General features: G+C 45.8%; 1 protein-coding gene and 1 long non-coding RNA gene across 6 annotated transcripts in view; one reads left to right on the top strand and one right to left on the bottom strand.

The window, feature by feature from the left end:
* Npepps (aminopeptidase puromycin sensitive) overlaps positions 1-21219 on the top strand; it is a 116006-nt gene that overhangs the window by 11604 nt on the left and 83183 nt on the right. For 2 of the 5 annotated variants that reach the window (XM_076543256.1, XM_076543254.1), the window contains exon 2: positions 7051-7141. Coding sequence is in view for 1 of the 5 variants with exons in the window: in XM_076543260.1 (XP_076399375.1) it covers positions 12053-12175 (123 nt within the window). In the remaining 4 variants the exon portion in view is untranslated. Of the gene's footprint in view, positions 1-7027; positions 7142-12002; positions 12176-21219 lie in introns of those variants that run through there. The other 3 variants (XM_076543258.1, XM_076543260.1, XM_076543255.1) reach the window with 3 other exon arrangements.
* LOC143267004 (uncharacterized) lies at positions 6990-11252 on the bottom strand. Its single transcript, XR_013041894.1, has 2 exons — positions 11165-11252; positions 6990-7182 (listed from the first exon to the last, which is right to left on the bottom strand). It is a non-coding gene; the product is annotated as an uncharacterized LOC143267004 (long non-coding RNA).

Here is a 21219-nt window from a genome sequence, read left to right as displayed (position 1 = left end):
CTCTGACTCCCAAGTGCTGGGATTAAGGTCATGAGCCACCACCGCCCAGCTGTAAACCCTTATTGTGTATTTAAAAAAAAGATTTAGTTTATGTGTATGTGTGAGTGTCTGCATGCATGCCTGTGTACCACGTGTGTGTAGTACCCATGGAGGCCAAAAGAGAGTGCTGGATCCCCTGCAACTGGTATTATCTATGGTTGTGAGCTGTCATGTAGGTGCTAGGAAATGAACTGGGTCTTCTGTAAGCACAGCAAGTGTCCTTAAGCTCTGAGCCATCTCTCTCCAGCCATTTACATTTTAATATAATCATATACCATGAAATATTGGATATGTATTTGATGCTAAAATAAACAAACACCCCAGGTGGTGGTGGCACACGCCTTTAATCCCAGCACTCGGGAGGCAGAGCCAGGCGGATCTCTGTGAGTTCGAGGCCAGCCTGGTCTCCAAAGCGAGTTCCAGGAAAGGCGCAAAGCTACACAGAGAAACCCTTTCTCGAAAAACCAAAATAAATAAATAAATAAATAAAAATAAAATAAATAAACAAACAAAAACCCATATTGGGATTCACTAGCCTCTGCTTCCTGATTGTGGACTCAATGTGACCAGCTGCTTCAATTTCCTGTCACTATGGTGAACTGTCCCCTCCAAGGGTGAGTTAAAAATGAACCCTTTCTTCCTTAAGACAAAACACATATGGTTGTTTATCTAAAAATTAAAATTTATAGCTGGAGAGATGGCTCAGTGATTAAGAACATTGGCTGCTTTTCCAGAGGATCCAAGTTCAATTCCCAGCACCCACATGGCAGCTCACAATGGTCTATATATAACTCCAGTCCTAGGGGATCCAACGCCCTTTTCTGGCAGGTACCAGGCACTCACATAGTGGTATAATGATATGAATAAGGCAAACATTCAGGCAAAACATCCATACACATTGAATAGAATATCAAAAATAAGTTTTTAAAAAAGGAAATTCAAATTTAACCAGGTTTCCTTTTATTCCTGGCAAACCTCTGACCTGGCTGGTGAGTGTACCTTTAGCCATGACCATGAAGAGGACAGAAACTTCTGCTCCATGGATTTTCACTCTGTCCCCTTTACATGGTGAAAAACATGGAAATACACTTTTAATCATTTGGTGCCGTGATGGATCAACTATTAAATAAAGTGGAGACATCATTTGCAGCTCTTCAGTTAGTGTTTGTGTAAGGGCTGAGAGCCTCGGATTAACCGTACAGAGTTATGCCTAGAAAACCTGTTTCTCTTGCTGGGGTTGCTGTTCCTACTGAATTGGGAGATTCGATTCTGTAAAGCAGTTGGAGGCCTTCACAAATGCTGAGTGAGAATGTTTTGTTCTAATGACTGTCATCCCCGCCTTTCCCTAATGGGTTACCCTATTGTCTGGCCTTTTAGGACTTGTCAGACCTCCAGGAGAGAAGCCTGCCAAACATTGTTATTCCAGAGGGGGCTTGAAAAACAGCTATCCTGGCTGGGTGTGGTGCCACTCCAGAGGCAGAGATAGGAGGAGGTCAGCCTGGTCTACCCAGTGAGTTCTGGGCCAGCCAGGGCTACGTAGTGAGGCTCTGTCTCACAAATAAACGAAGAAAAAAAGAAAAGAAAGAAAGGACGAAAGGAAAGCGGGAAGAGTCCCGCTGTGCTCATCTAGATCACTCCACTCAGCATCAGCTGACGCTCTGTGGCACAGGATTCTGTTACCCTCATTTGAGCAGCCCGGTTATTCCAGCAATCAGATCTTTCTGTCTCCTTCCTGTCACCCGACCTTGACACTACCTATTCATGTGTCCTCTTTGCCTTGACTCCAGGCACACAATCCTTTCATTTTCTGTAAACTCAAATGCCGGAGTACTGGAATTCCCAGACACTGGCCTGTCTTAGGACAACAGCGGAGGAGCAGAGCTGCCCTCGGAGTGTCCCAGAAATGTCCTAGCATAGGTGACTCCTCTGTGAGTGACAGAGGACAGCCAGAGTCTCTGGACAGCAGACAGGGCTGGGAGTCTGAACCGCTTCTCACTGTGGTTTTAGTCTTTGCTCGCAATTAGCCCCGGGCAGACTGGGGAATCTCCATCCTGTGTCAGTTTTCTCTCCGTCTATTTGATGAACCAGCGACAATAATGAAAAGAAAAACGAACGAGTTTCCAACTTACTTTGGCTAGTCTTGAAATGCAACCTAAGAATCTTCAAGGTTCTGACCCAGCAGGCTGTGTCTCTATGGCGCTTTACAACAGAGTGGGAGAAAGGTTATGAAAAAGAAAGGACTTGAAGATTTTCCCATTCGAATCTGAATTCTTTGATTTTTTTCTTTTCTTTCTTTTTTTTTAAGTTTCTTTCTTTCTTTTTCTTTTTTTTTTTTTTTTGATTTATTTATTATGTATACAATATTAGGCCTGCATGTGTCCCTGCAGGCCAGAAGACCACACCAGATCTCATTACCCGTGGTTATGAGCCACCATGTGGGTGCTGGGAATTGAACTCAGAACCTCTGGAGAAGGAGTCAGTTCTCTTAATCGCTGAGCCATCTCTCCAGCCCTGAATTCTTTGATTTTCACTTTTGTGTTGTTTTGTTTTGTTGTAGTGGTTGTTTTGTTTCATTTTGGCAATGTGGAGATGTAATCCAGGGCCTCATACATGCTAGGCAAGTAAGTTTTACGTCCAACTGAATTCCTCCTCTCCTTTCCTTCTCTGTCTCTGTCTCTGTCTGTCTCTGTCTCTCTGTCTCTGTCTCTCTGTCTCTGTCTCTCTGTCTCTGTCTCTCTGTCTCTGTCTCTGTCTCTGTCTCTGTCTCTCTGTCTCTCTCTCTCTCTCTGTGTCTCTGTCTCTGTCTCTCTCTCTCTCTCTCTCTCTCTCTCTCTCTCTCTCTCTCTCTCGTGTGTGTGTGTGTGTGTGTGTGTGTGTGTGTGTGTGTGTGTGTGTGTGTGTGTGTGAATATCCTGCCTATGAAGGCCAACAGAGTAAGTCAAATTCCCCGGAGCTGGAGTCACAGGTAGTTGTGAACTGCCTGATGTTGGTGCTAGGAACTGAACTCCTGGGCAAGAGCAGCCAGCCCTCTATCCAGTGTGCCCCACCTCTCATTCCAAGTCCTTTTTTTTTTTTTTTTAGGAAAAGAATGAATCCTGTCTGCTTTTAGAATTGCAAGTTGCAAAATTCCCGTGTGAATCCCACCTGAACACAACTCCAATATTCTAATTCCTTGAGAAAGCAGATTTACCCCGGCAGAAGGTCACACTAGCATTTCCTGTCAGACTTCTGTCACCTGCCCTGCATCTACTGAGCTGTCCTGCTTTAGGATAAAACAGCAACAGCAGCAGCAACAACAACAAAACAATGAATCACTTAACAGAGGTGCACAGGGTTAAAGAGAGACGACACATTTTGCATCTTTCGGCACAGTGATACACCAGATCAGGACCCCCCAGAGTTCCTTGTCTTTGCTGATGCAGACTGGATACCATTGTGGCTTCTGATTCTGAGCTAACATAGGTGTGGGGTAATAGGAACATAGATCTCTCTTGAATGGTTTAAATTGTCTTTTGACTAGAGATTTTTCTTTTTTTTGGACCTGCCCTAATTTCTGATGTCAGGTCCCTACGGTATTCCTGCTATGTCTCTCAGGTCTCAGTGAGTGTGTGTTTTATACAGTGCGATCGCACTTTGAACTGAAATAGACCACAGCCAGACTCCTGCTTGTGCGGGCTTCTCAGGGCTAATGAGCAGGTTCACTCGCTCTTCTGTCTCTTTGGTTTCTTTGAGTTGGTTCAGAACATAGAGATGCTGCATCAACATCTTAGATTGTATTTGTGATTTTTAAAAAGATTCTTAAAAGCTGGCTCCATAGCTGAGCGTGGTGGTGCACGCCTTCAATCCCAGCAGTCAGGAGGCAGAGGCAGGCGGATCTCTGTGAGTTCAAGGCCAGCCTGGTCTATAAAACAGACGGCGAGGGCTGTTACACAGAGAAACCCTGTCTTGAAGCCAACCTCTCCCCCGGCAAAATAATGTCGGAAGATGGAGGTGCCCCAGAAGCTGGATTTACATTCTCTCTTTGTTCACCTCTAGGATTTTTTTTTTTTTTTTTCGTAGGGACAAGACAAGTTCCAGTTGAGTCACAAGCCAATTCCCATCTCTCTCTCCATTTTGTTTTCTTTTGAGGCAAGGTCTCCTTACCTAGACTGTTCCAAATTTACTATGTAACTGAAGATGACCTTGAACTCTCAGTTTTATACCTCTGCCTCTCCAGTGCTGTGATTACAGGCATTTACCACTATACCTGGTCTTTACGCTTTTTAAGTGCCTTAACTTCGATACTGACTCCAGGGAGGTTGGCAGCCCACAAGTGTCATCCTCAGTTCTTTATGTGGCTGAGACTCCAAGGCAAATTGCTGTCATAAAGTCACACCCCGTGAGATGAGATTCTACCAGGTGGTGGCAGACCTTTGTGTCTTGGATTTCTTTCCTTCACCACACCCTCAACCTGGGGTTGGACAAGGGCTGGGCTATTCTCTCTGCTAGGCATGGGATCAGATACTGAGGGTGGCCTAATTCTGATGTCAATTCTTCCTGTCAAGGACTTAAGAAACAGAAGAAGAGTCAAGGGTGGAGAGATTGAGGCTCTATGACTTATTGTCATGCTGTTGAGGCTTCTAATCCTCTTGGATACGCCAATGCTCTGATTCAAGTTGCTTCCACAATGATTTTTTTTTTTTTTTTTTTTTTTTTTTTTTTTTGGTTTTTTGAGACAGGGTTTCTCTGTGTAGCTTTGCACCTTTCCTGGAACTCACTTGGTAGCTCAGGCTGGCCTCGAACTCACAGAGATCCACCTGCCTCTGCCTCCCAAGTGCTGGGATTAAAGGCGTGCGCCACCGCCGCCTGGCTACACAATGATTTTTTTTTTTTTTAATTATTTCTTTTCTTTCTTTTTTTGTTTTGTTTTGTTTTTTTGTTTTTCGAGACAGGGTTTCTCTGTGTAGGTTTGGAGCCTGTCCTGGAACTCACTCTGTAGACCAGTCTGGCCTCTAACTCACAGAGATCCACCTGCCTTTGCCTCCCAAGTGCTGGGATCCAAGGTGTGTGCCACCACTACCCAGCTTAAATTCTTTCTTCTTAAAGAGTTATTTTTATTTTGTGTATATGGGTATTTTGCCTGTATGTATGTGTACCATGTGTAATGCCCAAGGAAGCAAGAAGAGTGAATTAGATTCTCTAGAACTGGAGTTACAGACGGCTGTTAGCCACCATGTGAGTTCTGGGAAACAAATCTGGGTCCTCTGAAAGATCAACAAGTCCTCCTAACTTTCCAGCCACTCTCCAGCCCCTATTTATTATTTATGTGTGAGTCTATGTGCATGAATGATGTGTGTGTGTGTGTGTGTGTGTGTGTGTGTGTGTGTGTGTGAGTGAGTGCAGGTGCCAAGTCATGCATGTGATCACAGGTCAACATCATGGAGTTTGCTCTCTCCTTCCATTTTTTTTTTTTTTTTTTTTTTTTTTGGTTTTTCGAGACAGGGTTTCTCTGTGTAGCTTTGCGCCTTTCCTGGAGCTCACTTGGTAGCCCAGGCTGGCCTCGAACTCACAGAGATCCACCTGGCTCTGCCTCCCGAGTGCTGGGATTAAAGGCGTGCGCCACCAACGCCCGGCTCTCTCCTTCCATTTTTACATAGAATCTGGCGGTGTGGAACTCAGGTTGCCAGGCCTGAGTGACAAAGGCCTCCACCCACTGAGCCATCTCCTGGCTGGATTTTTTTTTAAGTCAATGCAAATGTGGTTGAAACCCAATGCCAGCATGCCAGCATACCAGAACACTGTAACCTTTAAAGACTTGGGATTCCACGAGAATCGAGAATCGTCGCTGCTACATTCCAGAAACCCACACTGCAGACACAGACATCTGCATTCTTGCCTGCAGCTGTTGGCTTCCCTCCCTAACACACATTCTGTAGAGTCCTGGTGGCTCACACTTCCCAGGAGAACAGAGGTGAACAGGCCCGACTCAATCTGAAGATAAGCTGTGATGGGCTGGGTCTGTTGTGTAGCTGGGTCATTCAGGACTGATAAGTAAACTTTAGTAATGATTATGAGAAGGGTGGTGGTGGTGGTGGGGCTCAAAAGGAAATTAGGCAGGTGGAAACGCATGACTCTTTCAATTTCCTGATGGAAAGATACCAAGAGAAACAGAAATCTTTTGGACAAAATAGTACCAAGTACCAACCTTTGGCCTCGGCTGGATCCACAGAATAATATTGCCATTCTCCAATAAACAAATCTGGGCTGGGATGTAGGTCAGTGGCAGACCACTTGCCTACCATGAGTAAGTCCCTGGGTTAGAATCTTCAGCACCAGAACAAAGAAAAAAACCCTGAAAAAAATCTCTATCAGCCCGGGGTGGTGGGGGTAGTGGTGCACACCTATAATCCCAGCACTCAGGAGGCAGAGGCAGGCAGATCTCTGAGTTTGAGGCCAGCCTGGTCTACAGAGTGAGTTCCAGGACAGCCAGGGTTACACTGAGAAACCCTGTCTTGAAAAATCAAAAACCAAATATATGTATACACACACACACACACACACACACACACACACACACACACACACACACACACATATGCCCAGAACTCATTATGTAGACCAGGCTGGTCTCAAATTCAAATAGATCCACTAGCCTCTGCCTCCAGAGTGCTGGGATTAAAGGTGTGCACCAACACACTGCCCTGTACATATAATATGCTTCTTTTTTTTTTTTTTTTTTTTTTGGTTTTTTCGAGACAGGGTTTCTCTGTGTAGCTTTGCGCCTTTCCTGGAGCTCACTTGGTAGCCCAGGCTGGCCTCGAACTCACAGAGATCTGCCTGCCTCTGCCTCCCGAGTGCTGGGATTAAAGGTGTGCGCCACCACGCCCGGCTTGCGCCACCACGCCCGGCTAATATGCTTCTTAATGTATACCGAATTAACCTACTTTGCTTTCATGAAGAACACAGGAAAGTGACAACATTCCGTTTATTTTCATTTCCAACTGTCATTACAACAGCCATTTTAACTTACAGAAGACAGCCAAGGCTGGCGTCACTTCTAGACGGACTGTGCTCCAACTTTCTGTGTCCCTGGCTTTTGGAGCTCCTTCTTCATATTCCACAGGTAAGAATCATATTAGTAGAAGTAGAGTTATAATTTTCACCCTTGAAATTGATGTTGAGGCAAAAATTTCCAAGTCAGGGATAGTGATGTTTTGTTTTGATCTAACATGGTAGGTTTTATGGTCTCCCATGTTTTTTACATCTTTCTCTTCCCCTTTCTATGTTCCACAGCCAGGGTTTCTTTTCTGTCTGGATATTTTGGCTCCCTGCTCTAACTCCTTTGTATTTTCTTTGCTTTGAATCATCTCTTTCAGTGATCTACATTTTCTCCATGAATCCTTTATGCTTATCCCTTTACCTATCATATTACAAAAATGGTAAAACCTTTTTACAGAAAATTTCAAGCCCCAAGTGAAGCCCAAATCTCACTTATGGATGTGGAAACCAAGGCAGACAATGTATATGACTTGTTCTTGGTCACACAGAAGACACTGAAATTACCTCCTTGTGTCCTCAGAGTCTTGAGCTCAGGGCAAATGAGCACTGTACCACTGAGCTATATCCCCAGCCTATTTTCTTAACCTTCAAAAATTTTATATATGTATTTGTTTATTGTTACTATTATTTTGTTTTTTTGAGATGGTTTCTCTGTGTAGCCTGGCTATGCTGGAATTCACTGTAGACCAGGATGGACTTGAACTTCCGCCTCCTGAGCTAGGGTTAAAGGTACAGGACACTATACCAGTCTTTTTTTTTTTTTTTTTTTTTTTTTGAGATAGCGTTTCATGTAGCCCAGGCTGGTCTCAAACTCTTTACGTAAGGGAGGATGACCATGAACTTCTGATGCTAGTGCGTTCACTTCCAATTACAATATTACAATTGCTCCATCACCTCCCACCTAGCTAAAGCAGGCAAGATACTAGGGGTTTTCTCTTTTCTTTCTTTCTTTCTTTTTTTTTTCCCCTGGAGCTGAGGACCAAACCCAGGGCCTTGTGCTTGCTAGGCAAGCGCTCTACTACTGAGCTAAATCCCCAGCCCCTCTTTCTTTCTTTTTTTTTTTTTTTCTTCTTTTGTTATTGTTTTGGAAGATAGCTCAGGCTTGCCTGGAACTCACTATGTAGCCCAGGCTAAGCTCAAAGTTGTGGCAATCCTGTCTCAGCTCTCTAAATATTTGTTTCTCATATGCCCTCCCATTCTACCCCCAACCCTGTATCTGTAGGTCGTGTGTGCACTTGTGTGTGTGTGTGTGTGTGTGTGTGTGTGTGTGTGTGTGTGTGTGTGAGACAGGACAAGTGGAAATCCGAGGACAACTTGCTGGAGTCAGTTTTTTTCCCCAATGTGTAGGTTCTGGGGATGGAGTGAAGATTGTGAGGTTTGGAGGCAAGTACCTTTACCCACTGAGCCATCCTGCCTGCCCCCTTTTAAACTTTTTATTGAAGCTTATGGATTAGAACAGGATTTCTTCTTCTTATTTGCACATTTTTCAGGGGCTTGGTAAACATACCCAGAAATCTGTTAAAAGTAAGGCTGATTGATGATCTCCTGATAGCACTGACTTCCCTAGTCTGTTGGAAGCGCTAAGGAGAATTTCCAAAGGCCCTGGAATTCTCCATCTCAACTGTTTTTAGAAGCCTTAATAGAATAGAAGTTAGGTGGGTATCCATTCCCAGGTTGGAAATACTTGATATACTGAAATCTCCTGGGTTATGTAAATCAGGAATACGATTATTCTCTTCTTTCTCAGCAAGTTCAAAATTACTGCTGGTATGAAGTATTTTTTTGGATGGTGGGGGGCTAGGAATTGAACTCAGAACTTTTTGTACATGTCAGGCAAGCACTCTAACACTAAGCCTACACCCCAGCCCAGGTGCATTTTCCTTTTAATCCTGTTATTTAATAAAAGAAGACTGTCTATAGTCTTAGGTTCACAGTTTCCCTGTGGGGCACAGATCTGGTACAGGAAAGACAACACAGACTGAATAAGATGTCCTCTCGTGGCCAGCTGTGAGTCAGCTCCACAACTGAGATGTACTTTGTTCAGGGGCCTATTACTGAAAGCCATAAAAGAGCTAGAGAGGGAGCTCTTAAAAAAGGAAACGAAACAGAAAGAAAACGAAGAGAGCAAGGTGTGGTGGCTCAAACCTGTAATCCCAGCACCCAGGAGGCCGAGGCAGGAGGATAACTACGTGTTTAAGGCCATCTAGGGCTTCAGTCTGAGACCCTGTTTCAAAAAGAAATAACATGGCATGGTGGTTCCTGTCTTTTTTTTTTTTTTTTTTGGTTTTTTGAGACAGGGTTTCTCTGTGTAGCTTTGCGCCTTTCCTGGAACTCACTTGGTAGCCCAGGCTGGCCTCGAACTCACAGAGATCCGCCTGCCTCTGCCTCCCGAGTGCTGGGATTAAAGGCGTGCGCCACCACCACCCGGCGGTTCCTGTCTTTTACTTGGGGAGCAGAGGCAAGCAGATCTTTGAGACCCGGTCTTAAGGGGGGAGGGGAAGAGGAGGAGAAAAGGAAAATAAAGTATGAAAACAAACTGGTGGTGGTGCATGCCTGTAAACACCTGGGGGAGGCTGAGATAGGAAAATTGCAACAGTTTTATGCCAGCCTGGCCTATATATTGAGTCCGAGGCCAGCATGGGCTATAGGGTGAGACCCTGTCTCAGGAAAAAAATAAAAAAATAAAAAACCAAGCCAACTCTTGCTAGTATTTATCCTACAAACCAAACCAAACCCTATACATTCCATCGCAAAACATAAGAACAAGTACAAATAAGTCAGCAGTCAGTACCGGAGCTAAGGGGCGAGGGTTAGAGCTGGGTGGCGTCAGTCAACGAGGACAGAAAAGGATGAGGAGGCCATTCCAGCACTAATCTGTGAGCAATGGTAGAAGGCAAACGAGGCAGCTGTAGGGGCCAAACAGTAACGGGTTAGACTGGAGAATGTGTGTTAAAGGGTAGGAAAAAACAAGTCAGACGAGCCGGGGTGGCGCTCACTTTAATCCCAGCACTAGGAAGGCAGAGGCAGGTGGATCTCCGAGTTTGAGGCCAAAATCGCTCACAGACAGCCTTAGATGGTTATAAATCAATTTTGCTTTGACACAGGAAGCCTTTTGGGTATTTTTAAAATGAAAATATCTTGGGGGAACTGATATGCAGTTAGATTAGAATAAGACAAAATGGCAGAATTATGAAGGGAGCTGTTGTAAAGTTCCACGGAGATAAAAGAAACCGACTGGGTCCCAGCTCCAACCCCGCCTGTATACAGGTCTTCGGCAAGGCATGAACTTTTTTTTTCCCCCTGAGACAGGGTTTCTCTGTATAGCCCTGGACATTCTGGAACTTGCTCTGTAGATCAGGCTGGCCCTGAAATCACAGAGATCTGCCTGCTCCTGCCTCCCGGGATTAAAGGCGATTGCCACCATTGCCTCACTATCTCCCTTGTTTTAATTCTACTCAGTGGCTCACAGTGTGATGTGGTGATGTCTATGGACAGGTCTTGTCCAAGAGAGCATTCTCCACTGAGTCTTGGAAATGAAGTTTTGGCTCTACTTTAGAAATTTCTTAAAACAAAAAAGATATATGCTTTTAGGAATAAATATCTTTTCCCTTGATCTAATTTAGACTCATGTCTAATTTAACTACAGAATGGAGAGAGCCACAGTTAGGACATTTTATGAAAGTCACAATTGGTAAAGAGTCCTGTCATTTAAAAAAGCAGAAACAAGCCGGGCGGTGGTGGCGCACACCTTTAATCCCAGCACTTGGGAGGCAGAGGCAGGCGGATCTCTGTGAGTTCGAGGCCAGCCTGGTCTACAGAGTGAGTTCCAGGAAAGGCACAAAGATACACAGGGAAACCCTGTCTCGAAACCACCCCCCCCCCAAAAAAAAAAAAAAGCAGAAACAAAAAAAACGAGGAGCTTGAGGTGTGGCTTAGTCGCAAAGGACTTGCCTAGCCGGTATGAAAGCTATGAGTTCAAGGCCTAGCACCACAAGAAGATAAGAAAGATCCCGGAGACATATTTATTTTTAATCTATGTTTTTTGAGTCAAAATCTTTCTCCGCGCCCAGACTATCCTGGAACTCACTCTGGAGACCAGGCTGGACCGCGATGATCCTCCTGCCTCAGTCTCCATGCCCAACTCCGAAGCATCTTGTTTTAAACATTAAATTATGATTAGAAGGTCCGGTCCTTCTCATGTCTGAAACCACTCTCCCGAAGGTCCCGATCTCACTGGTCGGAGCGCCTAGGAGAACTAAGGAAATGTTTTCAGGTCGTCCCCTTCAACTAGCCGTGTGACAGAAAAGAGCCCCGGGTCAGGATTAGACCGCCGAGGCGGAACGGCTGTTTCCACACGTCACCCTGGCCGGCCGGACCGACCGCCGCGGCGGAGGCTTCCATTCCTTCCCCTCGGCACCTCGGGAGCTCCTCCTCCATCCACGCCCTCCCTTGGCGGCTCCCTCCTGCCCCAGGCCGAGCGGCGCCGCCGACAGGTGCAGCGCCCAGAGCCGCCCCGCGCCTGCCCGGCCGCCGGCCGCGCCCCCGCGGCCCCGCCCCGCCCTCGGCGCGCGCCCTCGGCGGGGGCGCGCCCGCCCCGCGGGGCCGCGCACGCCGCCGCCGCCGCCTCCTCCCTCCCTGCCCTCCTCCCCTGCCCTCCCCTCCGCCCCCTTCCCCGTAGGCAGCCCGCCCGCCTGCCCGCCCGCCCGCCCGCTCCGCCGCCCGCACCGCCCGCACCGCCGCCCGCCCGCCCGGCCCAGGCAACCCGCTGGGTCCGTCCCCCCGCCCCAGCCTCCCCGGCGGCTCTCGGCAGGCGGTCGCCCGCGCCCGGTGGATGTGGCTGGCAGCCGCCGCCCCCTCCCTCGCTCGCCGCCTGCTCCTCCTCGGCCCTCCGCCTCCTCCCCTCCTTCTCCTCCTCAGCCGCTCCTCTCTCCGCCGCCGCCGCCGCCGCCTCCTCCACAGCCTGGGCCTCGCCGCGATGCCGGAGAAGCGGCCCTTCGAGCGGCTGCCCGCCGAGGTGTCGCCCATCAACTACAGCCTCTGCCTCAAGCCCGACTTGCTGGACTTCACCTTCGAGGGCAAGCTGGAGGCCGCCGCCCAGGTACGGCGACCCTCGGGCGCCGGCGGCGAGCAGCGGGCGAGCAGTTAGGCCGCGCCCGCGGGCTGGGCTGGAGGCCGGGGCGGGCTGGGCGCGTGGGCCGCGGGACCGGGCGGGAGGCGGGTGCGGCGCGCCCCTCGAGGCCCGGCGTGCTGGGCCTGGCCGGGCGGGGACCGCGGCGCGGGAGGCTGGCGGGCGGAGGGCGCTGCGCCCCTCGGGCCCCCCCCCCACCCCGCACACCTGTGTGCGGCGCCCCGGGTCCCCGCCTTCCGGGCCCCGCGCCCTGGGAGAGGCTGGCTTGGGGGGTGGGGAACCAGACGGGGCTAAGAGTGCCTGCTGGGTCCCAGCCTGGCGGACTCGGTTCTGGTCTGGTTGTCCCTTCACCCCACGGGGGATAGGTTGGGAGGGGGTGGTCATCAGGCCCTCGGGAGCGAGCAGGGGAGCGTCTCGAAGGGTGGGGGGGAGAGTGGAACGAGAATGTTAATCCCCGGCCGCCTCACCGCCGAGTTCTCTCGGCCTGATCCTGCCCAGGGGCCGGGTTTCCAGGATGATCCGCCCCCCTCCCCCTTCCCCGCAAATGACAGTGCAGCTGTGACTTTGTTCTCCCCTAACCTCCGGAGAGGCTGCGGGAGGACCCCGGCTCTCGGGGCCTTTGAAGCCGGTGGATTTATAGCCGCCGCAGCGATGGTTCTTTAGCCGTCCCCTCCTCTGAAAGAAGGCTCTCAGTCTTAGGCTGCCCCTGGTGAAAATATTCCATTACTCTTCTTTGCAGTTTTTGGTGAATCATACTCTCCTCCCTCCTCCCCGAAGCATTATCTGGCAGTATCGTTTGCTTTTGGAGACCATTAGTAGAGATGGCCCATAAAGGTCCCCAACGGACATTGATGATAGAGATACCATGGTGCATGATGTGTTGTATGAAATCGGAGATGAAAATTGCCAACTGTTTAATAGCCTATCCGTGAAAGGAATGGTGGGAAATAGAATTGGTTCCGTTTCTTTTCCTACCCCAGCTAGGGGCGGGGGAGCAGGAGCAGTGGAGGAAGCTAGGCCAGTAGGCCTCAACCTGAAAGATGAGGGCGGGTATCTGTTGTGATGAAATGAGAGAAATACTGAAGGCCCAGAAAGGATGATACTCAGTTTGAAAATTGGTGTAAAAATGCAGAACTTAAAAGTATACTCTTAGGGGCTGGAGAGATGGCTCAGCGGTTACGGCTCTTCCAGAGGACCCGGCTTCAATTCCCAGCACCCACAACTCACAGTTACAGCCGATCACAACTGTCTGTTAACTCCAGGAACCAACAGTCTCACACAGACATACATACAGGCAAAACACCAATGCACATAGAATAAAGTAAATACATAATTAATTGTTAAAAAAATATATACTGTTAGATTTGGGGCATTGGTTTGAAGCTTGAAGGCCGTAGGTGCTGGCAGCATCAAAAGGCCTTTTTGTGAAAGTGAGATGATCTACAATTTTTCTATTAAGAATATAAATCAGTGGTTAGGGATTTTTAGCTCAGGATTAGGGATTCAGCTCCAGAAAAAAAATACACACAGACACACACACAGACACACACACACACACATACATACACATACACACACATATAAAATCAGGATGTGTGCATGTTGGGTCTAAATTAGGATTTGAAAGTGTTATTTAGGAAACTCTGGTTTATGCCAAGTGGCTTCAGTTTGATAGGTATTGGCAGGGGCAGATCGAAGTAGAGTGTCTTGTGGCTTGGCAGACCTTTGGAAAAGGACCTAGCCTTGGATGAGTGCGAACTGTGTGAAAAGACTAACATTGAGAAAGTTGACTGGAGTTTGTAATTCTGGAAGGTGTACATATTGAATGAAGAAACTTGAGGAAAAATAGTACGATTTGTTTACTGGTTATTAAGTGAATTTTACTGGTGTTAGAACAGCGAGCAGCAACATGCTTATTTTGACCCCCTCCCCTTTAAAACAGCGTGTGTGAGTGAGTGGGCATGTGTGGGTGCTATGGTATGTATGGTTAGAGGAAAACACTTGGCGTCTTTGATCTCTCGACGTGGGATCTTGGGTTCTTACTCAGGTTGTTTAGCTCCCATGTCAATTACTTTTACCCGGATGCTACCTCTCTAAAGAGATGAAAATATGTGGAAGATTGGTTCTGCCATTGGGAAGCACAAGGTTAGATGTTCGCCATCAGCAGGATTTAGTAATTTTCTTTGAGATGAAGAGCTAGTTGCCCAGGCTGGCCTTGAACTCACCATCTCATACCTCAACGTCCAGAGTAGATTTTAGGCGCACACCATTATATTTGCCTGGTTGGTGAATTTGCCATGAGGAAATGAGTGGATCTTTTTTTTTTTCTTTTTGGAGGGGGTTTCGAGACAGAGTTTCTCTGTGTAGCTTTGGAGCCTGTCCTGGAACAAACTCTGTAGACCAGGCTGGCCTTGAACTCACAGAGATCCTCCTGGCTCTGCTTCCCCAGTGCTGGGATTAAAGACTGTGTGCCACCACCGCCTGGCTGGATCTTTTACAAAGAATTAACAAAACACTTCCCTCATTTATTTGTTTTGTGTGTTTACCCGTGAGTGCATGCGTCTGTGTGCGCACTTGGGTGCCAAGGCATGCCTGTAGAGGTCATTGGGCAACTTGTGGGAGTTAGTTCTGTCTGTTCACTATGTGGGGCTCTGGGATCAAACTCAAGAGTCTTGGCAGCAAATGCAGCTATCCACTGAGCCGTCGTCTTGGCCTTCAAGCCCCCCTGCCCCCAGTTCTTTTCAGGCTAGGTGGCAACACAAAGATGGGGTGCTAGTGAATCTTAACGAGTTGACTAAGGGATGAATGGACTTTTTAGTTGTCCCTTTGGAAGTCTAAGTGACTTTAACAGTAGTTAAAGCAACTGGATCCACAAATTGAAGCTATATGTTTAAGTTGTAGCATTAGGTGGTTTCATTGTGGAAATTTAAAACATTCTAAGCTTTAGATTGAATAATGACATTAGATTACTTTTTTTTTAAAATTTTTTTTTGAGACAGGGTTTCTCTATAGCTTTGCGCCTTTCCTGGAACTGACTCTGTAGCCCAGGCTGGCTTTGAACTCACAGAGATCCGCCTGCCTCTGCCTTCCGAGTGCTGGGATTAAAAGCGTGCGCCACCACTGCCCAGTTAGGTTACTTTCTTAACAGTTGATATATCATATCATAGAATATGGCAAGTTGCTTGGTTGCCTTAGTTGTTTAGAGTTGCAAAATTTTATGGCAGAGTATTGGTACAGGTTACATATTAGAAACTTGGTGGATTTTTAACCTGGCCTCAGGTATTTGACTACTGTGAAAAGTGAAAAAGATTAGACAATGTGTAATGATGTAAAAATTGTCTTTTATAATTTTTGTTTAATCCCAGCACTAGGGAGGAAGAGCCAGGCAGATTTCTGTGAGTTCAAAGCCAGCCTGGGCTACAGAACTAATTCCAGGACAGCCAAGGCTACACAGAGAAATCCTTAATTGAAAAACAAAATAATAATAATAATAATAACAGTAATAATAAATTATATTTTACATAGATGACTCTTCTTTCTTTCTTTTACTTTTTTTTTTTTTTTTCCCTAGACAGGGTTTCTCTGTGTAGCCCTGGTCGTCCTGGAACTCTCTGTGTAGATCAGACTGGCCTAGAACTCAAGACCCACGTGCCTTTGCCTCCCTAGTGCTAGGATTAAAGGTGTGTGCCACCACCTCCTGGCTCAGAGACACCTCTTCTGATTGTCGTGGGGTTTTTTGTTTTTGTTTTTTAAGATTTATTTATTTATTAATTCTATACACGTTCTGTCTGCATGTATGCCTGCAAGCCAGAAGAGGGCGCCAGATCTCATTACAGATGGTTGTGAGCCACCATGTGGTTGCAAAAATTGAACTCAGGACCTCTGGAAGAGCCAGTGCTCCCAACCTCTGAGCATTTCTCCAGCCCTGATTGTGGTCTTTTGAAATGAGGTCGGTCTTTGTGGCTCAGCCTGACTTGGCACTCCATGTGCATTCCTTGCTACCCTCAAAAGCTCATCAGCCCTTCTGCCTAGGGAGCACTAGGATTATAAAAGCACGAGCCACTGCTCAGTTTCAGCAGGCCCTGAAAATGTCTTATGGGCCTGGAGAGATTTTTAGGCCTATAATTCACTTTTATAGGTAACTTTTTTTTTTCTTTTTTTAATGTACATTGAAGTTTTGCCATGGGTGTCAGGTCCCCTGGAACTGGAGTTACAGACACTTGTGAGCTGCCATGTGGGTGCTGGGAGTTGAATCCAAGTCCTCTGGAAGAACAGCCAGTGCTCTTAACCATAGAACCATCTCTCCAGCCTTCATTTCCACTTTTATATTGGATGTGTTGAATCAATAGATGTCTGCAAGCCTCAGTGAAACATTTCATTATTAGTATAAGAATGTGTACTGTATCAAGCTGATAATAGAAAAATAAATTAATTAAAAAAATAGATGTCTGCAGAAATTTCAAAATCTAATCTTCTGCCATATTGATTATTAATTAAATTGTATTCTAGGCGTGTGTGAGTGTGTGAGTGTGACTGCAGTCCTTGGTTGAGTGGCTGGGATTCTTTCTTTCTTTCTTCCTTTCTTTCTTTCTTTCTTTCTTTCTTTCTTTCTTTCTTTCTTTCCTTCCTTCCTTCCTTCCTTCCTTCCTTCCTTCCTTCCTTCCTTCTTTCTTTCTTTCTTTCTTTCTTTCTTTCTTTCTTTCTTTCTTTCTTTCTTTCTTTCTCTCTTTCTTTTATTTTCATATTTTTAAAAAATTTATTACGTATACAGTGTTCTGCCTGCATGTATGTCTGCAAGCCAGAAGAGGGCTCCAGATCTCATTATATCATTATAGATGGTTATGAGCCACCATGTGGGTGCTTGGAATTGAACTCAGGACCTCTGGAAGAACAGCTAGTACTTTTAACCTCTGAGCTATCTCTCTAGCCTGAGGTTGGAATTCTTAAGAGTTGGACACTCTCAGGCTGGGCAGTGGTGGCACATGCCTTTAATCCCAGCACTTGAGAAGCAGGGGTGTCTCTGTGAGTTCCAGGCCAGCCTGGTCTACAGAGTGAGTTCCAGGACAGCCAAGGCTACACAGAGAAACTCTGTCTTGGAAAACAAACAAACAAACAAAAAAACCCCAAACAACAAAAAAGAGTTGGATACTCTCTCTGTATCAGCCCAGAAATCAGAATGTACTATAAAGTCTCTGAGTTCTACCAACAAAATACCCATGTTGCAGATGACTGCATTGGCAGTAAGAGGAGAGTTACAGACACCGGCGTTGGTTTGGCAGGCTAAAAGCTTGCCATCTAAGTAGATGTTATTGTTAACCATGTGTTATGAAAATTTATGCCCAAGTTTTCCTTATTTTTTCCATAATCATGGGTGACAGTTTTTAGTTACTTTAGAAAATGGGCGAAATTAATAATATGCTAGCATTATGTTAGCTCATTAATTGGTCTTAAATTTGTGGTGTTAAAGGTGTAGCTTAATGGTAAGAATGCATGCTTCAAGGATTTGTGTTCAATGCCCAGCAAATAAAGTTTAGAAGGTGGGTGTCTTAGTTAGGGTTTCTGTTGCTGTGAAGAGACACCATGATTACAGCGACTCTTAGAAAGGAAATCTGTTTGTTTGTTTTGTTTTGTTTTCCAGACAGAATTTCTCTGTGTAGCCCTGGCTGTCTTATAACTAGCTTTGTAGACCAGGCTGGCCTCAAACTCACAGAGATGGGCCTCCCGCTGCCTTCCAAGTACCTGAATTAAATGTGTTTGCTACCACTGCCGGGCAAAGGAAAACATTTAATTGGGGCTGTGTGGTGGTAATCTAATTGTACTGAAATGTGATTTTGATTGTATGTTAATAAATAAAGTTGCCCAGGGGTCAGAGCTATTAGAGCCATAGCAAGAGTGTGGCGGTGGTGGCACACGCCTTTAATCCCATAGATCTCTGTGTGTTCAGGGATACAGCCAGCATTGGAGACATATGCCTTTAAGACCTAGGGGGCTGTACATTCAGACAGTGACGAGGCAGTCACGTGTTTGGGTTTACAACCAATGAGAAGGCAGAATGACTGGAAAATCGACTTACAGACAGGAAGTAGCTCTCTTTCACGAAGCTGGGACAGCAGGAGGAAGGGTGAGATTTTAGCTCTGAGCTCTGACCTCTTGGCTTTCTCTTTTACATTGTTTCTGTGTTTCTTACTTAATAAGACGGTTGGTTACATCAATAGGGCTGGCTTACAGTTCAGAGGTGTAGTCCATTGTTGTCATGGCTGGTGGCATGACATGGTAGCACTCAGGCAGACATGGTACTGGAGAAGGATCTAGTTCCTAAGGCAGCAGGAAGAGAATGCCACACTAGGCCTGGCTTGAGCTTCTGAAACCTCAAAGCCCTCCCCCAGTGACACACCTCCTCCAACAAAGCCACACCCACTTTAACAAGGCCACACCTCCTAATGGTGCCTATTTCCTATGGGCCAAGCATTCAAACACATGAGTCTAGGGGGCCATTCTATTCAAACCCCCACAGTGGGTAATAAGGAATTTGCTCACATTCTATGTTCAGCTTTTAAACAGTGTATCTATAAAATAAGAAATGTAAGGCACTAAACTGGGCCTCGTGGCTCATGTTTGTAATTTTAACCCTTAGGGGGCAGGAGGATTAATTACTACAAGGTCAAGGCCAATTTCAAATCAGCCAGACTGCAAAGTAAGACCCTGTCTAGAAAGACGGAGACAGACACACTGACTGACACACAAAAGAAAAAGATAGATAAAGAAAAGGGGTTGGGGATTTAGCTCAGTGGTAGAGCCCTTGGGGTTTGGCCTCAGCTGAAGCGGGGGCGGGAGCAAGCAAACCACACCAGCTTGGTAGTGGAGTCCATGCTTAGGATTTAGGGTGTGCAGGAACTTAATGCATAGAACTTTTATGTAGTGAACTTTTCTCTGAAGTCACCTGGCATTGAATTCTGTAGTGAATTTTCCATATAAATCAAACTTATCTTTGAGATATTTAAACTTTATTCACTGATTTGGATGGAAATGTTTAAGGTTTATAATTGACACTCTAGATTTCTCTTTTCCCTTTTTGAAATAGTGGGTCACTCTGAGCATGTCATTGGTGCTAGAATACTTAGAGCAGTTACCTCAAACTGTGCCCTATATGATTCATGAACTTAGTGCCTGTCCTTTAAACTTGCTTGTGTGTTCCCTCCTCTCGGGCACATTGCTTCTCGCTGTGGACTGTGTCTTGTCACAATGCCTGGTGTGCACCTTGTCCTCTCTTGTTTCACTGAGCTTGAGCTGGAGAAGTCTATGGAATGAGTCAGGCAAGCTTGTTTGAGCTTAAAAATGAAGTGAGAGTGACGGATTCTCTTCTCAGTAAGTGGTGTGAGCTTTAGTGTATGAACTTTGTATTATCTATTCTGGCATTGTGTACAAGCTTTTTTTTTTTTTTTTTTTTTTTAAAGTTTAACTTTCTGGTTCTAGATTATCAATGTCTAATACAACTTGGATAAATGTGGTCTTAAGTAGCCAGTTATCTATGAAGCTTCTTTGAACTTTGCTACATAAATGAGTCTGTGTTTGTTGTAAAGTAAATCTATTCTAATCTGTATGTGAGTCAGTGGCAAAGACCTGAGCTTTCTGCTAGCTGTTGTGTTAACTGAGCTCAGTTCCCCAGATTTTAGAGATTTCGAACCTGTGGTTTTGGTTTTTTTGGTCATTTGTAATCTCTTTGAATTTTTATTTTAAATCAGGAAATGTTGTAGAAATATAGAAAATAACTTACCTAGATTTACTCTCTGGTCCTATTGCTTCAGACTGTGAATGCTGTTTTTGGAAGAGGTCACAGGCAGCACGGGGGTTGCAGCTCAGTAAGTAAGACTTGCTTTTCCAGCTCACACAGGCTCCCTAGCACCACCAGGTGGTCTCCGGGCTTGGGAAGTAAAGGCAGGAGGATCAGAAGTTTGTTTTTTTGGTTTTTCGAGACAGGGTTTCTCTGTGTAGCTTTGTACTTTTCCTGGAACTCACTTTGTAGCCCAGGCTGGCCTCGGATTCACAGAGATCCACCTGCCTCTGCCTCCAAAGTGCTGGGATTAAAGGCGTGCGCCACCACTGCCCGGCACGGATCAGAAGTTTAAGGTCATCCTTGTCTGCACAGTGAATTCAAGACTAGACTGGGCTACATGAGACCCTGCACCCTGGGCACTCCCACCCAAAAAAAGGCTTGGTATGATGGCACACACCTTTAATTCTGGCATTTGGGAGGCAGAGGCAGGCAGATCTCCGAGCTCCAGACTAACCTGGTCCATATAGAAAGTTCCAGGAGCTAGAGCTTTGTCTCAAAAAGTAGGGGTAGTCATGAATACCACTAAAATTCATTCCCATGTCTTACCATGCTCAACTGTTGACTACTTAGAGATACATAATATGCCTATGTACAGTTTTAACTTTATTGTGTTTATAAGTAGTCACAAACTATAAAGGCCAATATTTTGTGTGTGTGTGTGTGTGTGTGTGTGTGTGTGTGTGTGTGTGTGTGTGTGTGTGATGTGATGACTGGGAGTGGTGGTAACATGTTGTAATCCCAACTCTTTGGAGGTAGAGACAGGTGGTTCTCAAATTCCAGCCAGCCTGGGTTACCATAGTGAGTTGGAGACCAGCCTAAGCTACAAAACAAACTATCTTAAAAAACGAAACAAAACAGAAGTTCTTACTTGGTTTCATTTGACTTGCTCTTTTCAACATCACTTGTAAGAAAACTTGGCTCAATTTGAATTGACTGATAATTTGCTTCTCGTTGACTTGAGAAATTATAGTTCTGTTCCACCAAGGCAACAATTACTGCAAAGTTTTAGCAGTGGAATCACTTATTAGGAAAAGTTCAAATGATTGTGTTTGTGATTATATCACTGGACATTTTCCTTTATTAATTTATCTGGATTTGGCAGTCAGGAAAAATCTATTGAGTCTTACTATAGTAAATGTAAGATGTATTTACTATTTATCTGATTATAACACAATACAAA

This window comes from Peromyscus maniculatus, chromosome 8 (assembly GCF_049852395.1).
Source record: "Peromyscus maniculatus bairdii isolate BWxNUB_F1_BW_parent chromosome 8, HU_Pman_BW_mat_3.1, whole genome shotgun sequence".
NCBI lineage: Eukaryota > Metazoa > Chordata > Mammalia > Rodentia > Cricetidae > Peromyscus > Peromyscus maniculatus.
Note: the sequence above shows the minus strand (reverse complement) of the source record. Positions and strands in the feature narration are given on the sequence as shown.